Source organism: Protopterus annectens, chromosome 6.part0 (assembly GCF_019279795.1).
Source record: "Protopterus annectens isolate FY-2018-M chromosome 6.part0, PAN1.0, whole genome shotgun sequence".
Lineage (NCBI taxonomy): Eukaryota > Metazoa > Chordata > Ceratodontiformes > Protopteridae > Protopterus > Protopterus annectens.
In genome coordinates this window covers 631104743-631125905 of record NC_056737.1, presented here as the reverse complement: position 1 = coordinate 631125905, position 21163 = coordinate 631104743, and the positions used below count along the sequence as shown (strand labels likewise).

Genomic DNA, 21163 nt, shown 5'->3' with positions numbered 1-21163 from the left:
TAATATATTTAGGCATGTGGAAGTATTGACATGAAGCATTTTCCCACGTAACACCTTTTGTATTATAACAAATAACAATGATATTTTATGTTTATTTAGGTAATTTATTTAAATAATTATTGATTGATGCATTACGGCATGATACTTTATTATAAGGAGTGTAAAATAGACAGACAACCTGTGTTGAAACCTAATAAGAATCTGGAGAAGACTCTATAGACTGTAATAAGATGCAGGTTGCAATACTAACCTATTACAACCTAACCGAGGAAGGTAATTGATGTTTGAAGCTTTACTACCTGGCACTTGCACAACACCTTTAAAAAATTAATGAACTGCATTAATAATGCATTTCACAAATCACGTGGAAGACAAGCAGGGAAATACAAAAGTAATGGATTTCCAATAAGCTGTAAGTAAACATCATGTACTAAAACTCTCTTGGACAAAAACAACAGCCTTAGCTGAGGCACAGCTTCAAGAATTCTTATAAAATAATAGATAAAATCATACATCTGTTTTAATTTTTCAACAGGTTGAAAGACAGCAAACATGAACTGAAAACTGATAGCAATACCTCGGATAGTCATTTTCATTGGTTCATAAGTAAATTCTAGGTTATTATTCTGTTGAGTATTACAAGCCTAGCTAACAAACAGAGGTCAGGATTAAACCCTGTACCTTGTATGTGTGAAGTAAAGACCTTTACTATTGTGCCTGCCACATCCCTATGCCAACTCTTCCTCGAGGGTATGTAATATCATTTTTTTTTAGATTAACTTGCCTCAAAAAAAATGCAAAAAACATTTTTTTTTATCTTTGAAAATGGATTAGAAAACACTTAAACAGATGAACAAAAAAGAAAGCACGAAGATGTAATCTGAGCTAGGACCGATTTATGTAGTGCTTTCATCAACAAGTTACTTATGACTTCATCAGAATCAGTCATTCTGAAGAAGTCATATGTAACTTGTTGATGAAAGCACTAAATAAATGGATTAGAAAACTAAATGCACCACAAAATAGATTAACTGTTTATATGCAGCTGCTCTACGATTATTATGCTGCATATACAAAGTAAATTAATTCTGGATAATTACTTTTTTTAGACATTTACACGGATAACCACTCTGTAATGCTTAAAACAATTACATAAAGAAGTGTTTAATTATAAAATCTTATTTAACTGAACACACAAGAATTAAACTACGTTGAAAAACTGTCTTTGTCCTGGTAGAACTTCCCGGTAAACAAATGTAAATAAATACAGAAATACCTACACAGAATCATGAGCCAGCAGCAAACAGGGAAAATATGCCGATATGCAACAAAAATAGCAAGTGGTCTCCAAAATTACCAAAGACAAGAATAAAGCATCAAACAGAAATCACAACATACAGAAATCATTAGTTCATGAGCAAAAGAACTGCGGTGATTGATTTAAAACAATGCAGTGCAGCTATTGTATATCTTACTGTCACTTTGAATGCATTAATCTGCAAGCTGGGAGTAGTTATCAATTCCCCTAGTGACGTGGAGATTCTACAAGAGGGTGTCACCCAAACAAATGAATGGGGCCAGCAACATGGCCTCAAGCTGAATAGAAAAAATGCATCATCACCCCCTTTGGGGAGAATGACGTCTACACAAATTATCACATTAATAACAATGTCCTAGACACGCAGACAGCCATGAGGGATTTGGCACCCAGATTGATAACAACCTGACTTTTGAACACCATGTTGCTTCAATTGTATGGAAAGCTTTCTACATGGCTCACCTCATAAATAAGGGTATCTCATCCAGGGACAAGGAGGTCATAACATCCCTATAGTCTTCCCTTATAAGACCTATTCTTGAGTACAACACCCCATTCGGCATGTAAACCACAAAGTACATGCGCCAGCTGTAGAGACCACAGAGGTTCCTCACCAGGAGAATGCAGGGCCTCAAACATCTAACATACACAGATAGGCTAAAAGTCCTATCCCTCTACTCTGTTTCATACAGACTGCTCAGAGGTGACCTCTGTCTGGCATACAAGGTGATCTCAGACCCTGCCCTGATGGGATTGCTGCATATGCGCAAGTCAAGCTCCACTCGAGTAACCCACACAGGCAGCCTCAACCTGGCCAGTGACATCAATAGGACTTGTTGGCAGGGCATATTTGTGTCCCAGAGACTCCCCCATCTATGGAATATACTCCCTCTCCACATTAAGTAGACCACCCTTTACCCCTTTTTAAGCACAACCTAAATAACTGGATCGGAAACAGAAAATACATCCCCGGGATTCCACGCATGTCTCTGCTGGACAGGGCCACCTTAGTTCTGATTTGTCGATGGTCTAAACTCTTGGGTAGGCTTATAAGGGCCTCAGGGGCAATAGCGTAGTAACTTCCTATGATCCTATAATCCTAGATGAACACTTAGGTAATCTGTAGCACCATGCACAAGAACAAGAAATGAAACAGTTACCCATGCAGTCGCTGGAGTAATATGTACACCTATGTGCAATCAATGCAGTGAACTATTTTTCCAAGGGCCATCTTAAATAATATGAGCAAGTATGCAGACTCACAACAAAGAAAAAGTTACATAAGTGACCACTGCATGAATACAGTAATAAATGGACCAGTATTACTGGTTAAGTGAACTAGTTTGTCCTCTATGGTAGTAGCCAATAAAACAACCAAAATCGACACAAACTACCTGCAATTCTAAGCATTTAAGATCAATTACTATATAATTCACTAAGGGATGGTACTCAATACTAGCAGACATTGTGCATCTAATGTTCTTTTATCCACATAAAAAAAATGATACAGACAGTATTACGCACAGGATGGGACACAACAACTTGGTCCACTCAGCTTGCAGACTGTTACATGCAGCACATCACCTCACCCTTTCCAGCCATCCTATGGTCTTACAAAATTACAATGGCACATTTGGTATTCTACACCTACTTTAGCACCCACTCCACATTTTCACCACCCTTTCAATGAAGTAGCACTTTATTATATCACACATGAAGTAAGTTTATTCATCTTGGAAGCTCATGGTTCCTCCGTCCCCCAGTTCTAAACTCTGTTCTCAACACACCAATATAATAGTGGGAGAGCTGAGCTACTCTGTCAGTAATGTGACACTCAATATTATTACCATATAAGCTGTGGACCCATCAGAGAAAGACAATTTCCCATGTTAAAAAACAAGAACAAAATATTTACAAGAATGGTACTATCAAACAGCAAGCTACCTTGTACCTGTGATAAATGTTTGAATGCCTGCAACAACAGTTTATGAAGTTCACCATGAATAGACTTAACAGTATTTTAAGTGTGATATCCTAACATAGCATGTGACAAGAAAATGATAGTAGAATTAACAATAACAATCTTACCTAAATAAAAATATAACTAAAAATAAAATAATCTACCAATATAAATAAAAATATAAGTAATCAACCAAAGTTAAAAAAAGGGTTCAACTAATACATTATCTGTACGCTGTTACAGAAGTTCACTCCATTATGCACAGCTCCAGGCTTCTCAAAGGTGCTGTAACCACGGGGCATCGTTCCTCATCAGTGTTAACAAGTAGTTAGAAAAGCACAAGTCTGCCATACAAGTCAGAACTTATGAATGCTTATCTTACCGGGGAGCTATCAAAAAAAGTTTAAAGACATTAAGTACCCTAAATAAATAACCATGTAAACAGAGTTACGATCCAGCAAAATGGTGATATGCAGCCTCAGATTTCACGTGGTTTATAACATTACAAACGAGAATAAAGCAGCATGCAGAAAGGAGCAAAAGCTCATTCTATTGCCCTCAACTGTTGTGATTTATGTTACAAAATACAGTGAGCCACTGTATAACTTACTGCTACTTAACATCCACTATATGCCTTCAGTAATTCTAGGTTCATAGATAGGTACTAGGCTACAAGCACTAGGGCCTATACAAGCATAGACAAAAAGGTACCCTGGCTTTCGCCACCCTGTCGAGCAGAGGCACAGAGGTGATCCACGGGGTGAATTTCCTATTTCCCATCCTATCTTCAATATTTTTCTTGAAGAGTGCTAATAAGGAGCTTTGATCAATAGGTAGTTTCAGAGTATGGGAAGTCTCTGGGACAGGAATCTATCCCTCCAGTATGTTCTGTTTATTGTGGTGATGTTTATTGTAGTGACAAGGTTTAGGTCCCTAGAATGTGTAACTCAGAGGGATTGGGATTTCTTTAAGTGGAGCATGTCCAACAGCTCTGGGTTTGACACATCTTTGTATGTTAGGCAGAGATTGCCTCTGAGTAGGTGATATGTGACAGAGTTAAGCTGGAGTTTGAGGCTGTCTGTGTAGGGCAGCTGTTTGAGGCCAGTAATCCTCTTTGTGAGGTATTTCTGTGGCCTTTCCAGTTGTTGTAGATGTCCTGTGAGGTACATACCAAAAGGGGGCTTGTACTCTATAATGGGTCTAATGAGTGACTAGTAGAAGGGAACAATGACATCTTTTTTCCTGGTTGTGAAACCTTTTATGATGAGGTGTGCCACATAGGATTTCCTGACTACTGTGGCAATGTGATTATAAAAGGAGAGACTACTTGTCCACCTGTGTCCCAAGATCTCATCACACTTTTGGTGTTATGTAGACTATCACCTATGTGGTAGCTCATGGGTACAGAGTTTTTACCAAAGGGGATAACAATGCACTTTTTGGCATTGAGCTTGAGGCCATGGCTTTGATACCAGGCATCTGTGTCAGTGAGGCTCTTTTGTAGGATGTCCACATCATTAGGAGTTTCAGTTATGGCTCCTAGCTTCCAGTCATCTGCGAACGTCATTAGCCAAAGACCTTCTGTGTTAAGCCTGTACTTCAGAGAAGTAAATACCAAACAGGAAAGGACCCAGGACTGAACCATGTGATACTCCACTTGTAACTGGTCTGAAGTCAGATTTGGAGTCTGCTTCTTTCACAGTGGTGGGTTCTGTCAGTGAGCCAGTTGGCAACCCATCTTGTGACAAAGGGTGTTATAACTACTTTAGTGAGTTTATCTTCAATTCCACTGTGGTGGATGGTGTCCAAAGCCCTGGTGCGATAATTGGCTTAGCTACTGGTGTCATTCCAAGGGGAGCCAGTATTTGTCAGCCTCTGATGACATGATCCACAGACCATGCTGCTTTGCCAGAGATGGTTTGCACCTGTAGCCACCAGGTTTTTGAATAAAGGCTAAGGCATTAGCCAACCCATAGTACCCTTTTAGGCAGTCCCAAACAAACAAACCTATCGATGTAACAAATTCTTCTAATACCAACCTGAAGGTACTTCTGCTCAATGCTAGGAGTCGTAACAAGAAACTGAACTCAATGGAAGCTCTCCTCACCCCATAGAATGCTGTCATCTCTGCAGTTACAGACACGTGGTTCAAAGCTGCAGAAAGCACCATGGCAGTGCAAGGCTATAATGTCAATCTCACATTCAGACCATTCTCTGAAAAGAGGTCCACAACAATGAAAGCCACATACCTTAAGTTACTAGAAACACTTACCATTCAGCCCAACACACTACTCATGAGTGATTTTAACTACCTGTTCCATAAGTTGGGAAACCTACATGACCACTAACATGCAGTCTCAGAGATTCCTGGACTTTGTCAATGCAAATGCTCTGGAACAGCTAGTCAGTACTCTCTCTAGTGGCTCAAACAAGCTTAACATAGTGCTCACACACATGGGGGGGGGGTGATGCACCCTCCCCGAGTACTGTCTTCATCAGATCATAAATCAGTCTCATTTAAAATAAATACAATGGCAGAACTCTCTAACACTAAAGAACGTTATTTTCATCTTTAATTTTAGCACTCTCGCACCCCTGAAAAATCAAAGACTATGCAGAAATACAAGTGAATGCCCTGCACAGAAATGGTAGTATCTGATTGAACTAAACCACTGTTTAGCCAGAACAAGTCACCCTGGTGGACAGAATGGCATAAATAGATTATACAACAAAAGGAATGAAAAATTCCTGTCTAAAAGCAAGAGGGAGGATGAACACAGAAAAATCCCCTCATTACCTTAACATGCAAATTAGGGAAGTAATCAAGTTCTCAAGACTTCCCAAGCAAAGGTCAACCTTTTTAGTCATGTCCAAAATATTGAGGGAAAAGCTCAGTGTGCTGAGTTGGCTCTCTAATGCCACAGACATGTCATCAATGGGCCCTGACGGAATACCAGGGTGCCTATTAAATAGCACGAATCATGACCTAGAGAAGCCACTTGGATCTCTATTTAAACCACAGTCTCCAAACACGCTTTGTCCCAGTATAGTGAAGGACAACAACAGTCATCCCTCTGCACAAGCGAAGGACCAATGAACCTCCGAAACTACAGTCCCATAAGTCTGACTAGCTTCACATGAAAGGCTATAGAAAACATAACCTTGGACCTGATTAACAACAACACAGGAAATCTCCAAACTCTAGTCCCAACCCAGTTATGCTTCTTCAAAAGCAGGTACTGCTCTTTGAAAAGGTTGCTAAGGCCAAGGATGAGGGTAAGACAATGCAGATTGTCTACCGTGGCCTGGCCAAGGCATTTGACACAATGCCCCACTCGGGTATTATAGCTAAACTCAGAAAATTGGACATAAACCTCAATGTCACCAGATGGATAGCAAAATGAATCAGATAGGACAAATATCATTACAGTGGGAGACTCCACATCCAGTAAGAGAGAAGTCACAAGTGGAGTACTGCAGGGCTCAGTGCTGGGCCCCCTCCTATTTGGGATAGATTTCTCAATATCATGTCAAATTTAGATGGCCTTTGGCTGACCATGTCTGCGGATGCCTGCAACTAGAAGGTAATCACTGACTCCTTATGATGTTGATATCCAACAGGAAGAAATGACAGACTAACGATTGGTGTCAGAGCCATGTCCTCAAATGCAAAGAAATGCATAATGCCACCCTTTGGGAAATTAAAAACCCCTGCAAATCTGCACCTTCCACAGTCACCAAAGACTTCTACTTTCTCCTCATACCTTCTGATGGCATCCTCTAAACTGTTTATGCAGGAACAGATTCTACACATAGTATTTCAGAAATGGACATTTCTGCCAAGTATTGCATACAGCAGTGCCCGAAATATGAAAGCCTAGATTCTGCGGCACATACGTATTGGCACTCTCACCATCAAGAGAGAAAGACTAAGAAAGAAACAGCAAGTAATGTAACACAACTGCATTAAACTTCATCACAGAAAATAAGCAAACTTTGCAATACAGAAATAAAAGCTACCCAAAATAACTCTCCATCACACTGCAGACCACACCCCTACATTGCCACACGAGATAAATGGCTTAACATTATTTTCCAAATTAATCCCTGGTAAGTATGTATTTCTTCCAGTTAGTACTGTCTACCAGAAAAAAAAAATACAACATGCTTTCAACCTTGATCATATAACCCTTAAAGGGTACTTCACTTTCCTTAGGGTGACAAGCCCATAATATGAGAAACCCTGCTGAAAAAAATGAGCATTCGGGTCGTTTTAGGGGGGGATGTTTACGCCAAACACCTCAAATGTTAATTTTCCAAAGTATAGCACGATGGGAGTCCAAGATGTAGCTGAAAAGGGGTCAACAGGCCAATACACTTACCTAGTGAGAAAACAGAAACTAAATACAAATAAAATAACTAAAGGAAAATAAATTAACCAGCATTTAGACTGTAAATTAACAAAAAGTCCAGAGTTTATATTTAACTATACTGTATAATCAGAATGCAAATGCTGTAATGCATGATGTACACTGCAGTAGGATTACCAAAGACACATATGCCTAGCATTTCTGCTCAGCATGTACATTTGTACTCTTAACATAACAACTGCACATAGGGTTGCCACCTTTTCAAATGCCCAAAGTGGGACGATTGTGGTACAAACATCAGATTTTGAAGCCCAAAACATACCCACGGCCATTACAAAGGACAGAACTTCACTTTTTTGCCTAAATAAAAGCTTATTCTTGTAGCATTTTAGTTGCTTATTCTATTTCTTATGACATTTAGGTGTTTCTGATACAGAATAACTGTTTTATGCAACTATTGCATAAAATATAGGAAATAATTTTGCCCTAAAATCTCAGGACATTTGCCATTTTTACATTTTTTTTGCAGGACACAAGTGCCCAAAGAGGGACTGTCCATTGCAAAGTGGGACAGGTGGTAACCCTAACTGCACACTGTACTGCTATTGTTCCCATTTCCCCTAACCAAACATATAGCAAAAAGCATAATCGACGCAAATAAATACAATCATCGGTCACTCTTTCTATGCATCACAATTCGTAGTGACTCCACTCCTATATGACTGCAACAGTATCCTACTACCAATAAAGGACGTGTCCCAAATTACCTCACCTAATTACTCCAACATATTACATCATATATATATATATATATATATATATATATATATATATATATATATATATATATAAAACAAATAAAAAAATAATACCACGTCAGTAGTTTAGTAGAGAGGTTAACTCCAAACATACCTATAAGTTTTAGCAGCAAATCAAGAACCAAAACTCTAACAGCACATCAGTTAACAACTTTGCAAAACCCATGGCACAATAATTACTCAAGTATCAATTTATTACACATTCAACAAATCTTGGGAATACTCACAAGGTAAGAGAAGGCAGGACAATCCAGAAGTTCTCCTAAATTTATTGTAATACAAAACGGCAGCTCTTATCTATAAAGCCCGTAGCCACAGAATGATCCAATGCAGAAACAAAGACGTGCGGGAACAGATTAATAAGAAAGAAGTTCCTGCCTATTTTTTTTATTGATATTGTTTTATGCACTTAGATGGGTGCAATCATATGTAAATGATGGGAAAGTCATGAATATTTAGTGAGTGGGTGTGTACCGGGCGAAAACACAGAAGAGTGGGCATGTGGAAGAAAATTAAACAGAAAAGTACTTGCTTTCTGATGGGTGAATTGTCGTGTAAAACAACAGGCGCGAGAGCAACTTCCACTTTAAAATGGACTGCAGTACCGATAAACGATCACCGGTAAGATGAAAAACAGTAGAAAAAATATATATACGGATACCAAATGACATTTTACCACAACTGGATGATTAGTAAGGGGGAGAAATAATGTTAAAGTACAGAATTCATAGGCAGTTACCCATAGTTGTCCTTTAAGGAACTCTGACCAGGCTTGTGAGTCCAATAACAACAATTCAACTGGTATAATGCCAGGACAAGGTTCAACAGCTGTTCAGGGAAATACACCTATATGGACAGACCTAAAGGAATGGTTACAGGTCAGTTTTTCAATGAATTTTCATGAAAAAGTAGTTAAACCTGGAACAGCTACTTACTCTTACAAAACTAAACTTTATAGACTGCAAAAATTGCTATACAAATACAAAAGTTTGGATATTGAAAATAGTTATTTAAATGAATGTGTAAGTGAAGGAATAGTCCCTAAGGGGCTAAGGGTATTTAAATACCCTAACAATGTGATTGAGGGAAGTATATTTCACAATGACCTTTTAGAAGTTTTTAACAGATGTGGGCTAGATATATTAAAATGTGTGATTGAAGAAAATGTTAGGATTAAAACTGAACTGTTCAAAGAGATTGACATTTTAAATGAATGCATTAAAAATGACTTGATTTTTACAATTCCTGAAGAAAAAATGAAATATGCAATATTTTTATTGATGCAAGTAATGATTGTGATAACTTAGTTAAGAGAAAAATAAAAAAGCTAGAAAGAGACCTTAATGAGTATATAAATAAGGTAAGTTACCCAAACCCAAAGAAGAAGGGAAGGACAAGGGGTGGTAACAACAATATGGAAGGAACAACAGATGATGATAACTAGGATAATGCAGTAGTTAGTGAGCGTGTTATGGACTTAGATGATGTCTCCAAATACCCTCCCTTGCGTAGGTCCGAGAGACTAAGGAATAGGGAGGGTTATGAAGAACAGTATAAGGTGCACACATTTTCGGGGGGGGGCAAGAAGGGGAAGGGGGAGGTACTAGGACAACTCTGTACCAACCTCCCCAACTTGGAAAACAATTCCATTCTGCAAGACGAAATGAACCCCTATAGATATGTGTTGTGTTTCTGTGGAATAAAGTGAACTGAAGTGTGCTGAGCTGTCCGTGGGTTTTTTCACAATTTTCTAAGCTTGCCGTGCGCAGGGCTTTATTGTTTTGCCTGAAAAGCTGCTTCGTTTTGTGGTTTTATAGTTATGATATACACTACCTGAATATATCTACTAACCCTATGCAGTTTTAACACTTGCAACGTACATCTGGTATGTGCTTGTCTAAACTAGTACTCCACTGTAACTGCTTTGTGTAAAGGTCGTGTCTAAAAAGGATCCATTTTGCATGATCTCATTTAGGTACTTATGATACAGTAAGTGATACTTTTGTGTGTCAATGTAACTCTTAAGTCTTCATTTGCAGCATATCATAGTTAATTCTTCCTGCAACCTGTGTTTCCTACTTTGAGCTACACTGGTTTGTCAGACCAGTATGGTAGACCATTCACCAAGCAGGACACAATATCATGAAAGCTTTGAAATGAAACAGGGAAATTATGTGAAAGGTACACAATGCAAGCTAACTTGTTTGAGGACTGGAAACATAATTTTTATATCCCTTATTTAAGGAAGCTCTTAGTTTAAGCATGGTTGCCAGTATGCAGTTGATGACTTGCTTAATACAACAGTTTAGCTGATCCATGCACTTGTTGCACCAATGACTTTAGTCTGTTTTAAATTACCTAAACCTTACATGGCTTTCCTTCATATGTAAATTACATTCTATGTATTACCAGATGGCATACCTCTCAACTACCCAGATTTTTGCCTCATATTTTGGTCTTTCCTCATAAAATTTGTGGCTTTCTGAGAAATCACTGCGGATTGAAGTCATTAAATAATGACATACATTTGAGATTCACAATTCATATCTTTCAGAAAATATGTACTAAAACAAATCCTGCTATTCTAACAACATTCTAAGTTTATAAGAGCAGTGTTTAAAATCTGTCTCTATTTTTTTTGGACTTGGTTCCCCCATTAATTTACCTTATGCCCAGATTTCTTGCACTAAGAGGTTGGAAGGTATGACATATGGTCCTATATAAAGCTGCTTTTCTTGAAATACAGCATGAATTTTGTATGACATTATGTTAATTTAAATACATCTTTATTCTTCTGCTTGTTTTTGAAAAAAAAAAAACAAACAAACAACATAAATCATATTTTTTTCTTTTTTTTTTTACAGGTAACCCTTCATACCGGTTTGCCAGTCCCTGACTTCTATGCTGCACGACACCCAATGCAGTCATAATCAGAATACACTTCAAGGACCCTAGTGCTTTGCCTCATATGACAACCACCAGACATTTTCATGGAAAAGAACTCAAAACTACAAAACATTTATTTTCATTCTGTCTTTCAAAACTTCAGAACAAAAACATTCTGTCATAGTTTTTTTTTTTTTCTGTTTTGCGATATCATTTCATAGTTTTGTCATTTATGTTGGCAAACCCTGTCCCTCTGCTTTAGTGTTTAGCTTTTTCTGCAAATAAAGCCTCTAAATAAGTAAAATGTTACGTTACAATATGCGAGGGTTATAGTGCGAAATAGTTTTCCCTGTAGTACTGTTATTGCTTTGGTCAGTTTAGTTACAATTTAAGATGGAGTAACCTAACAGCAGTTTTTCCCTGATTCAACCTTCAGAAAAAGCTCTTGACTTAAAGGCTTTTAGGCAAGGAATCTCTTATAACTGCCTTCAAGGGATTACTTTCCAAAAGTTACATTTTTTACCAGGTTTTATTTTATCGAACGCTGAATTTAATAGCTTGGATTACCAGTTCGTTTACAATGAGCCAGGAAGAACAAATCAAGAGTCTATGGAACAGAGATCAAAGAAGACCTGACAAAAGGGATATGGATATATAATGAAATTAGTATGGACAACCCCATTTGAAACTGTTTATGATGCCTGGTGGAATAATTCTTGTCATTTTAAGTATTTTCAAAATTTGTGCTAGACAAAATGTAGTCAAAGGACACTTTCAGATTATCCCTACTTAACCCTAGTTGCAAATGATACTAGTTATGCTCATGGTTTACAGAGTAAGATATGGTGCTCTTTTGGATGCATTAAATATTTTGCTTCAGTACCTAAAATGCAAAATTATTTACCTAAATAGAAGGTGCAGGTGTAACTTAATGTTTTAATTGAATTCTAAAATTTCTATCAAGGCAACTGTTGCCAAAATATTTATGCCTACAGTGAAATTTAGCTTTGCTGACATGACCTGAAGTGTTTGAGTGGAAGTCTTATATAGAAACTTGAGAAAGAAATTGTATATGAGCTAGTTTTCACTGTGCATGTACTCTCAGGAATTCTTCACAGTTGTTGCCATAATTTAGCTACTGTGCCTAATCTACAACTTGTTTTCTTTTTTCAAAAGTGTACAAAAATACAACATGCTGGTAATCCAGACAAATTTCTGTACAAAACAGCACTGTGCTTATACATGCAAATGTGCACTTACGAAGGTGTTCTGTATCCTGATTTAAGAAATGCATGCTGCATGTTGGTGGAACGCAGGTCTTATTTGTTATCAGTGGACATTCTAATGTATAATGAACTAGGGAAAGGTTGCCCACTGCTGCTTTTCAGTTTATCATTGTCAGTCTTAGCAGTTTGTAGAAAAGTTTTAGTTATGTACAGAGTGAAAATCGCAGGTTAACTTTAATCATGAAATATTGTAAATAAGGTGACAAAATACCTGTATCGCCTATGGTCTGAAATGTGGCTTTTACATATTTTCATTGTGCTTTCTCCTTAGACCTAATTTTAAATTTTGCCTAATTTATTTAACAGGTGCTATCTCATGACAATGCATTATTAACCCAGTTTAAAAAGTAATCTGTTGCAGGGCAACATATATCTCTTTATTGAATTTGAGATAAAATGTCTGTGGCTGTGCCACTGTGTAGGCTCTGTTTTTTCATAGTGACTGTAGTTTTTCTCTTCCAAGTAACTTTCATCAAGCCTGTTCAGTTCTATGTGAGATCTATAATCTGTAGCCTGTGCTGGGTCCCATTATTCCATTTTTCTGCTGCAGCAACTGTATTTATGATTGGTGCCCTGCTTGATGTTCCAATAAAAATCCTTCATGACAAACTCAAATGTTTTCACAATCAGTTGGTGTGAGGTGTTGCACTGTAACTGAAGAAATGTGCAGTCTGTTGATTTGGAAATGTTAGTTATACTCTGTAGAAATGGAAGTCCACACACGCTGTTTGATCCCCCATTCTGACAGAGCATGATCTGACACCTGTTCTTTACAAATAATTGGAAATGTTAGTTATACTCTGTAGAAATGGAAGTCCACACATGCTGTTTGATCCCCCATTCTGACAGAGCATGATCTGACACCAAGACAGATTTATACGCAAACTAATGGTACTAGTATGTTAAAATGTAGTTCTTTGACTGGACTTACTCACTAACAGCAGATACATATAAAATATTACAATCATTATTGTGACATCTCTTCTCTGGGACAGTGATCAAGCAGCCTCAATCCTCACCACTGACACCGGTCGGGTACATTCACTTGGAACAAAAATAGATACTTACAGTAATCTTAGATGCAACTGTCTGAACTGAGCACAAATTCCCTTAAAAGCACACAGGGAGCACACACACCTGGGGCTAGACTTTCTCTGCAGGCCCTAAATAAGACTCCACCTTTCTCTCAGCAGAAACTAGTGCTCTGTGTCCCTGTTCCATGTAGCTGACACACACACAAACACACACACACAGACACACACACACAGACACACACACACAGAGACACACACACACACACACACACACACACACACACACACACACACACACACACACACCTGGGAAAGGCTGGCATACTTTTACCAGCTCTGCCACCTCCACTCAGACAATAAGGTAGAGTCACTGCCACCAGCTACTTTAAGGCTTTTACTAGGGTACCCAATTACTCTCTGTAAAATTAATACTTATACAAATGGTACTATTAACCAAGCGACAAGACTTTCAGGGGCACAGAGCCACAGTGTCACCTAATAAATGCAATTACTCTCAAGGGTTAAACTATATTCTAAAAGACCAGATGCAATGAAAGGTTTACATATATTTAATAATAAATAATAACATAGAAAACATGAAATACTGAATATCTATTTACAATAAACACCAGAGTTTCACTTCACAAGAAATATAAAAACAACACAGATGGAAAGATTCAGACAGATACAGAAAAAAAATATTTAACTAGTCTCACTATATTTTCCTAACTGACTGAAGAAATACTGTTCCCTACGTACTTGCTAGAGCAAGGCAATGTGAAATGTATGAGTGTTTTTGTTGTTAGTTCCATTAACAGAGTACTGAGTGTCACTATCACATCTTAATGTCTAAATACAATTTCAGTGCTGGCTGCAGAATGACATCACATCTGGTCATCTGATTCTTTATTTCCCACACTACCCCTCTGACTAGAAGCTGAGCTAGGATCTAGCACAGATGTGTTATAAAACACATCCAGAGCTTTGCTAAGGCATCTGGAGACTGTAAAACAATTGCAGTACTTTCATCCTTCTTGTGGAGACTAACCAGCTATTCTCTGGCAACCCCAGGGTAGCAATTAGTTCATCACTAAGGACAATAAAAGCAGAGTCCTAGACCAGGCATTGCCTGTCTGGCTACATTCAAGCCTGTGAGCTAAAATCTTTATAGCCTAAACCAAGTCATTTAATTTCAAGCTATTCTTCTTAAGGTTGGTGGTGGTAGGGACAAGCAAGCAGGTCTGACATGAAATTGGCACTTATATCAGTAAGTATTTCTCCTGGGAAACCTACCCTGCTGAAAATATCTATCAAAGCATTTCCATCTTCTCTGCCTCAATGGAAGACAGAGCCAAAAAATCAGGGAATCTAGTAGCATAATCTACTCCCACAAGGATATATTACTGCCCTGTGGAACTTCAGGTATTCAGAGGCCCCACAATATCCATAGTTACCCTCTGAAATTGCTCCTCAATCACAGGCAAAGGCATCAAAGGATCTTTGACTTTTTCTCCTGCCTTGCCTACTTTTTGGCACTGCTCACAGGTCCTGCAGTACCCTGTTACATCCATTGCAAGCCTAAGCCAATATACGTTCTGCATAATATGTCTCTTGCTATGCTTTATGCCCATATGACCTGCAAAATGAATGTCATGGGCTATGGCTAGAAGTGCCAGATGGTAGATTCTAGGCACTACCAACTGCTATACTACCTCACCCTCTAGCCTTGCCTCAGGGGTCCACTGTCTATACAGTAACCCTTTGTTCCAGTATACAGACTCCCCTTTTCCTTGAGAGTCAGGTGGCTTCTTAGCTACCTCCCTCAAGTCTCATAGTATAGGGTGCGAGAGCTGAGCCTGTCTCAACTCTACCTTTGTGACCCTTCCCAGCTCCCCTTCCACAGGAAGTCTGGTATCTTCTGACAGTGGTGCCTCCTTGTCAGTCTGGGTACTACCACTCAGCTCTGCCCTTGCAGTCACTCCATCCAAGCGAACATCAGTACCTATCAGCAGCTGTGGCTCACCTTCAGGCTCAATGCTACAGGGTAGCTCCCTCCCTGAAATAGCCACATCACCAGCCCAGCTTCAGGTAAGGGGATCTGTTTGGCTGTCTCCCAGGCTACCAGACTCACATGCCTGTCTCCAAGCCTGACTGCATGTATAACTGCATGCACAGAAGGGACTGCATTATCAAAATCATTCCCTAGTAAGACATCTGCAGGGATATACTCAAACACACCTACTTTCTTCATTTTTTTTCCACACTCCCAGTAAAGGTGAACCCTGGCCAAAGGTATTTGGAATGGAGTCCCTCCTAAAGCTCTGACTGGAGTACTATTCCTCTTTAACCACTGCAGGCTTCACAATGGTTATGTCAGAGGCTGTGTCTCTCTTAGCAGTGGCCTGTTTTACACCCATTAAGATAGGATACAAATTCCAATGATAGTGTGGTATCTCTGTTGTCTCCTGAAAACTTACCACTGGCATACTGTTATTCCCACTTGTTGCCCTCCCCCCACACTTTTTGTTCCCCACCTTACTTCAGTGGACATTTGTATGCTACATAGCCCCTCTGGTTACATTTAAAACATCTAAACCTTGATCCTGGCAATGTACCTGAACTAGTGGCTTCCACTGTTACTGGTGGACTCTGTTGGCATGGTTTACGCTGACCACCATGGGTTTCCTTATATCCATGTGCAGCACTGGATATCCCCTTCTTGTGCAGTGATGCCCTATTTGCTAAGTAGAAATTCCATTTTTCCCCTGCTCATCTGCAGAGTTACACTCCTGGTCTGCCAATCAGATTCTCATGTCCTCAGGCAAAGTGCTCAGGGCTTGTTCCTTCACCAAAAGGTCTGCCAGCCTTTCAAAAGTGCTGACCTGACACCCAGTCATCCACCAATGAAAATAAGTGCTTAGCTCAGCAATATAATCACACACACTTTCATTTGCCTTACATCTATGCTCACAAAACTTTTTCTGTAAGCTTCAGGCATTAACTTAAAAGAACATTCTAGTAAACATTGTTTAAACTTGTTATAATTTAAACAATCAGTATCAGACAATTTAGAAACAGCAGTTACAGCATTACCATGGAGTAAGGGGGTCAGAAGTTGTACCCAGACCACTTGGTTAACATTATACTGCCTAAATACTCTTTCAAATATAAATATATAAAAAAACTATCAAAGTTATCACCTTCTTTATACTGTAGAAGAAATTTACTGACCTTTGTTGCTTCTGTGATTCAGTTATTCTCTTCCACATTACCTGCATGTTCCTGTGAAGAGTCAGTTTGTGCCTCTCATGTTGATGCTGCTTCTCATTTTTTTCAGCCTCCAAACACCGCAGTCTCTCATTTTCTTCAACCTCCAAATACCGCAGTCTCTGCCAATTCTAATGCAATGCCTTTTGCCTCCAGATAGATTTCTAAGTCCTCTGAGGAAAAGGTGAACTGTCCCATTTCTGAGAGCTGCACATCCCCATCACCAGAGTGATTGTCCTCCTGGTTGATGGTCTGTGCTGCAGCTGCAGTTAAGGCTGAAATCATTTCTCCTTTAGTCAGGTCAGCATAAACGAACCCTTTGTATTTGCACACCTTACCAACTGGTTCACTGTCAGCATGCCATAATCCTCTGCTGACATCTTTGCCAGCTTTCTCTGACTAAACTAAGCTAATAAAAATAAATAAAACTGTTGTGAAAAATGAAACTCTGTATGTTTACCTTGTGGCTGTTGAAAGTATGCACACACCTTCAGTGACAACTGCTACAAGCTACAGAAGTTCAATTGATATCCCACTGCTGTCACAAATATGTGACGTCCCTGTCTGGGCCAGTAATCAAGGAGCCTCAATCCTCACCACTGATACCAGTGAAGGACATTCACTTAAAACAAAAATAGATGCACAGTAATTTTGGATGCAGCTCTCTGCACCAAGCACAATTCCCCTTAAGAGTACACTCCACACCTGGGGTTAGACTTTCTCTCCAGGCCCCAAATAAGACTACACCTTTCTCACTGCATAAATCAGTGCTCTGTGTCCCTGTTCCAAGTAGCTGACACATGCACACTCTTTGAGGTTTGATTTTCACACAGACACACACACACACACACACACACACACACACACACACACACACACACACACACACACACACACACACACACACCTGGGAAAGGCTGGCATAGATGTATGACCTCTGCCACCTCCACCCAGACTGTAAGGTAGATTCTCTGCCACAAGAGAGATAGTTTAACACTCTAGCTAGGGAACCCAATTACTTTCCGTAAACTTAATACTTATACAGATGGTAGTATTAACCAAGTGAGAAGGCTTTCAGGAGCATGAAGCAACAGTATCACTAAATAAATGCAATTACTCTCAAGGGTTAAACTATTTTCTAAAAGACCAGCCACAATGAAAGGTTTATATATATTTAATAATAAATAATAAAATTGAAAACATGAAAATAATGAATATCTATTTACAATAAACACCAGAGTTTTAGTTCACAAGAAATATAAAAACAACACAGATGGAAAGATTCAAACAAATACAGAAGAACAATATTTAACTAGTCTCACTATAGTTTCCTGACTGAAGAATTACTGTCCCCTACTTACTTGCTAGAGCAAGGCAAGATGAAATGGATGAGTGTCTTTGTTGTCAGTTCCAATAACAGAGTGCTGAGTGTCACTATCACATCTCTCACTAATATATAATACAATTTCAGTGCTGGCTGCAGAATGACATCACATCTTGTCACCTGATTCTGTGGTTCCCACACTACCCCCTGACTAGAAGCTGAGCTAGAATCTAGCACAGATGTGTCACAATACACACCCAAAGTTTTGCTAAGGCATAGGGAGACTGTAAAACAATTCCACTACTTCTTGTAGAGACTAACCAGCCATTCTCTGGCACTCAAGGGTAGCAATTAGTTCACCACTAAGGACAATAAGAGCAAGATCCCAGACCAGACATTGCCTGTCTGGCTGCATTCAGGTCTATGAGCTAAAATCTTTATGGCCTAAACCAAGTCATTTAATTTCAAGATATTTTTTCTTAAGGTAAGCTGAGGTGAGCTTAACCCTATCCCTTCCAGCATCCTCTGTTAACATATATACATTTCGACAGGTAACAACAGTACAGTCTGACATACATGTATATTTCTTTTCTGTCCAGCAAGACCCACTGTTGATACAATTTTAGCACAAGAAACTTTACACATACATTTTTAACACAAACATCTGTATGAATCAGTTTGATTTTCAAATGACAATTCTTTACAAAACTCTGGCTAGTTATGCTGATATACATTACACATGCACTGCCCTATTCTCTCTGGCACAGCTAGCACTATCTCACATCATCACAAGGATATCAAATTTGCTGCCACAAATCACCCTCCCCATTGCTGAAAGGTTATCAACAGAAGTGATGTTTATGCTTTAGTGGCAATCATCTCAGTGCATGGAAAAGAATGTTTGTTGTATTAAATACTTTTGTTACTTTTCTAGCTAATAGTAAAAATGACATGCAACCATACTTATGTATGAGGCACTATAGAGAGTCAGCTAATACATTCTCTTACAACATAAATCAACAGCCTCGAGGTTAAGACTAAATTACAACAAAATCTGTTTGCATTTAAGTTAGTGCAGTGGGTATTAGAATAATCCATACAATTCTGATAATTAAACATGAAAACTGTAACTATAACACATATTTAACAGACTCAGGAAAATTTGTGGAAAACACAATTAAATGAGTGTTTTCACTTGACCAAATGTTATATCACTTTACTGAAAGCACCTGCCACTGCCATGCTGGTGGTAGGAAAATACTTATGTTTTGCCAGAAAAAAACTGTTTTTCTCTGAAATATGGTAGTGTCAAAGGGTGTGCTAGATTGCCTCGTTCCCTGTTCCTTGGCAAAAAGACAAAGGAAAAGAAAAAAATATGTGTGTGTGTGTGTGTGTGTGTGTGTGTGTGTGTGTGTGTGTGTGTGTGTGTGTGTGTGTGTGTGTGTGTGTGTATGTGTGTGTGTGTGTGTGTGCATTTGTGCTCTAATGAATGAAATAAATCAGACTGCAATTTAAATCATTCCAATCTAAAAATGTTGAGATCACCAGTAATTGTTAAGATGTTATCTAAGACAGATGATAGAAACATTTTTAACTGTACAAGGTTGAAAAAAAGTTGTATGTTTAGCTGGCAAATTCAACACTGTAAAATTGTAGGAATAGAGTGGGATTATTATCTGATGTATCAAGATGTAGAGTATACTATTCGTGAAGTTAAAGTTTTAATTGAATTCTTTGAACAGATTTTATGTATCAGTTATTTTCATTTGATGGTTAGTATTATAAACAGAAGAAAGGAGTGGCCACATTTGTCTGAATGGCACCCAATTATGCCAATGTGGTTATAGCATATTGGGAGACATAAGTTTTTAAAGCTATTTTGGGATTTAAACACGATAAATTATACAACTGCTTTATTGATGATATTTTTTGAGTGGATGGGTAGTGCTAGAGAGTTGGTTGAGTTTGTTAACAAAATCAGTAGGAGTACCTCTTTTCTTAAATTTATATGTCAGAGTCATAAGTACAAAATCAATTTTTTTAAATATTGAGGTATACAAGAAAGAAGGGAACAGGCATTTCTGACTAATACTTGTTACAAAAATACAGCTAGTAATACTATTTTGCATTTTAATAGTTTGTACCCCGCTTGCATAAAACATAATTTAATCAGAGGGCAGTTATTTAGGTTAAAAGCATTGACTACAAACCAAGAGGAGATAGATTTGTTAGGTGAATCACTACATAAGAGGTTTAATTTGAGAGGATACCTTACATCTGTTACTGATGAGGTGTGTGTAGAACCCATAAAGACCTGCAATTTGTGAGAAGAAAAAATGTGACTGGGCAGTATCTATGCCCCTTGTTTTTTCAGTTGATAGTGGTAATATCAAAGGTATTATTAAAAACAATTGGTGTATGTTATTAGGGTGTGATGAGGTATTATAGACTGTAGGTAAGCAGCCTTTCTTTATAAATAAGAGAGGAAGAAATATTAAGAATCATTTGGAGAAGGTATCTGGTAGCATTGTAAAAGGGAAGAGAGGGACTTTTAAACATTTTAATTATTCAATGTGTAGGTCCATTTCTAGTAGTCAAATATTTGTTGTAATGCAAAAAGAACATATGGGGTACCAGGCTACTTTACATACAATTCTAGTTTTTTGGCTTATGCTGCCCAGTATGTAGTATGTGATGGATTTTGGGTCTATATCAGTTAATCAAATGCACTATTCCGCAAATAGCTCTTTGTCAAGCCCATTAAATTAAACTTAATCTGTCAAATGATTGTTTAAACAAAATACTTTCCCAGGGTAAGCAACCACTTGGCCAACCCAGCGACTACAACAAAAACAGCAGTATTTAAAAATCACCCTGGCGGGGGGCTGTGCCCCTCACAT

The 21163-nt window shown here is 38.4% G+C and overlaps 1 protein-coding gene across 11 annotated transcripts in view; it reads left to right on the top strand.

Moving 5' to 3' along the window:
• Positions 1 to 13253, top strand: part of TRIM9 (tripartite motif containing 9) — a 1161212-nt gene extending 1147959 nt beyond the window's left edge. For all 11 annotated transcript variants that reach the window (XM_044074318.1, XM_044074311.1, XM_044074319.1 and 8 more), the window contains one exon: positions 11331 to 13253. In XM_044074318.1, the coding sequence (XP_043930253.1) occupies positions 11331 to 11396 (66 nt within the window). In that variant the 3' untranslated portion in view covers positions 11397 to 13253. The remainder of the gene's footprint in view (positions 1 to 11330) is intronic.
• Positions 13254 to 21163: the final 7910 nt, after the last annotated feature.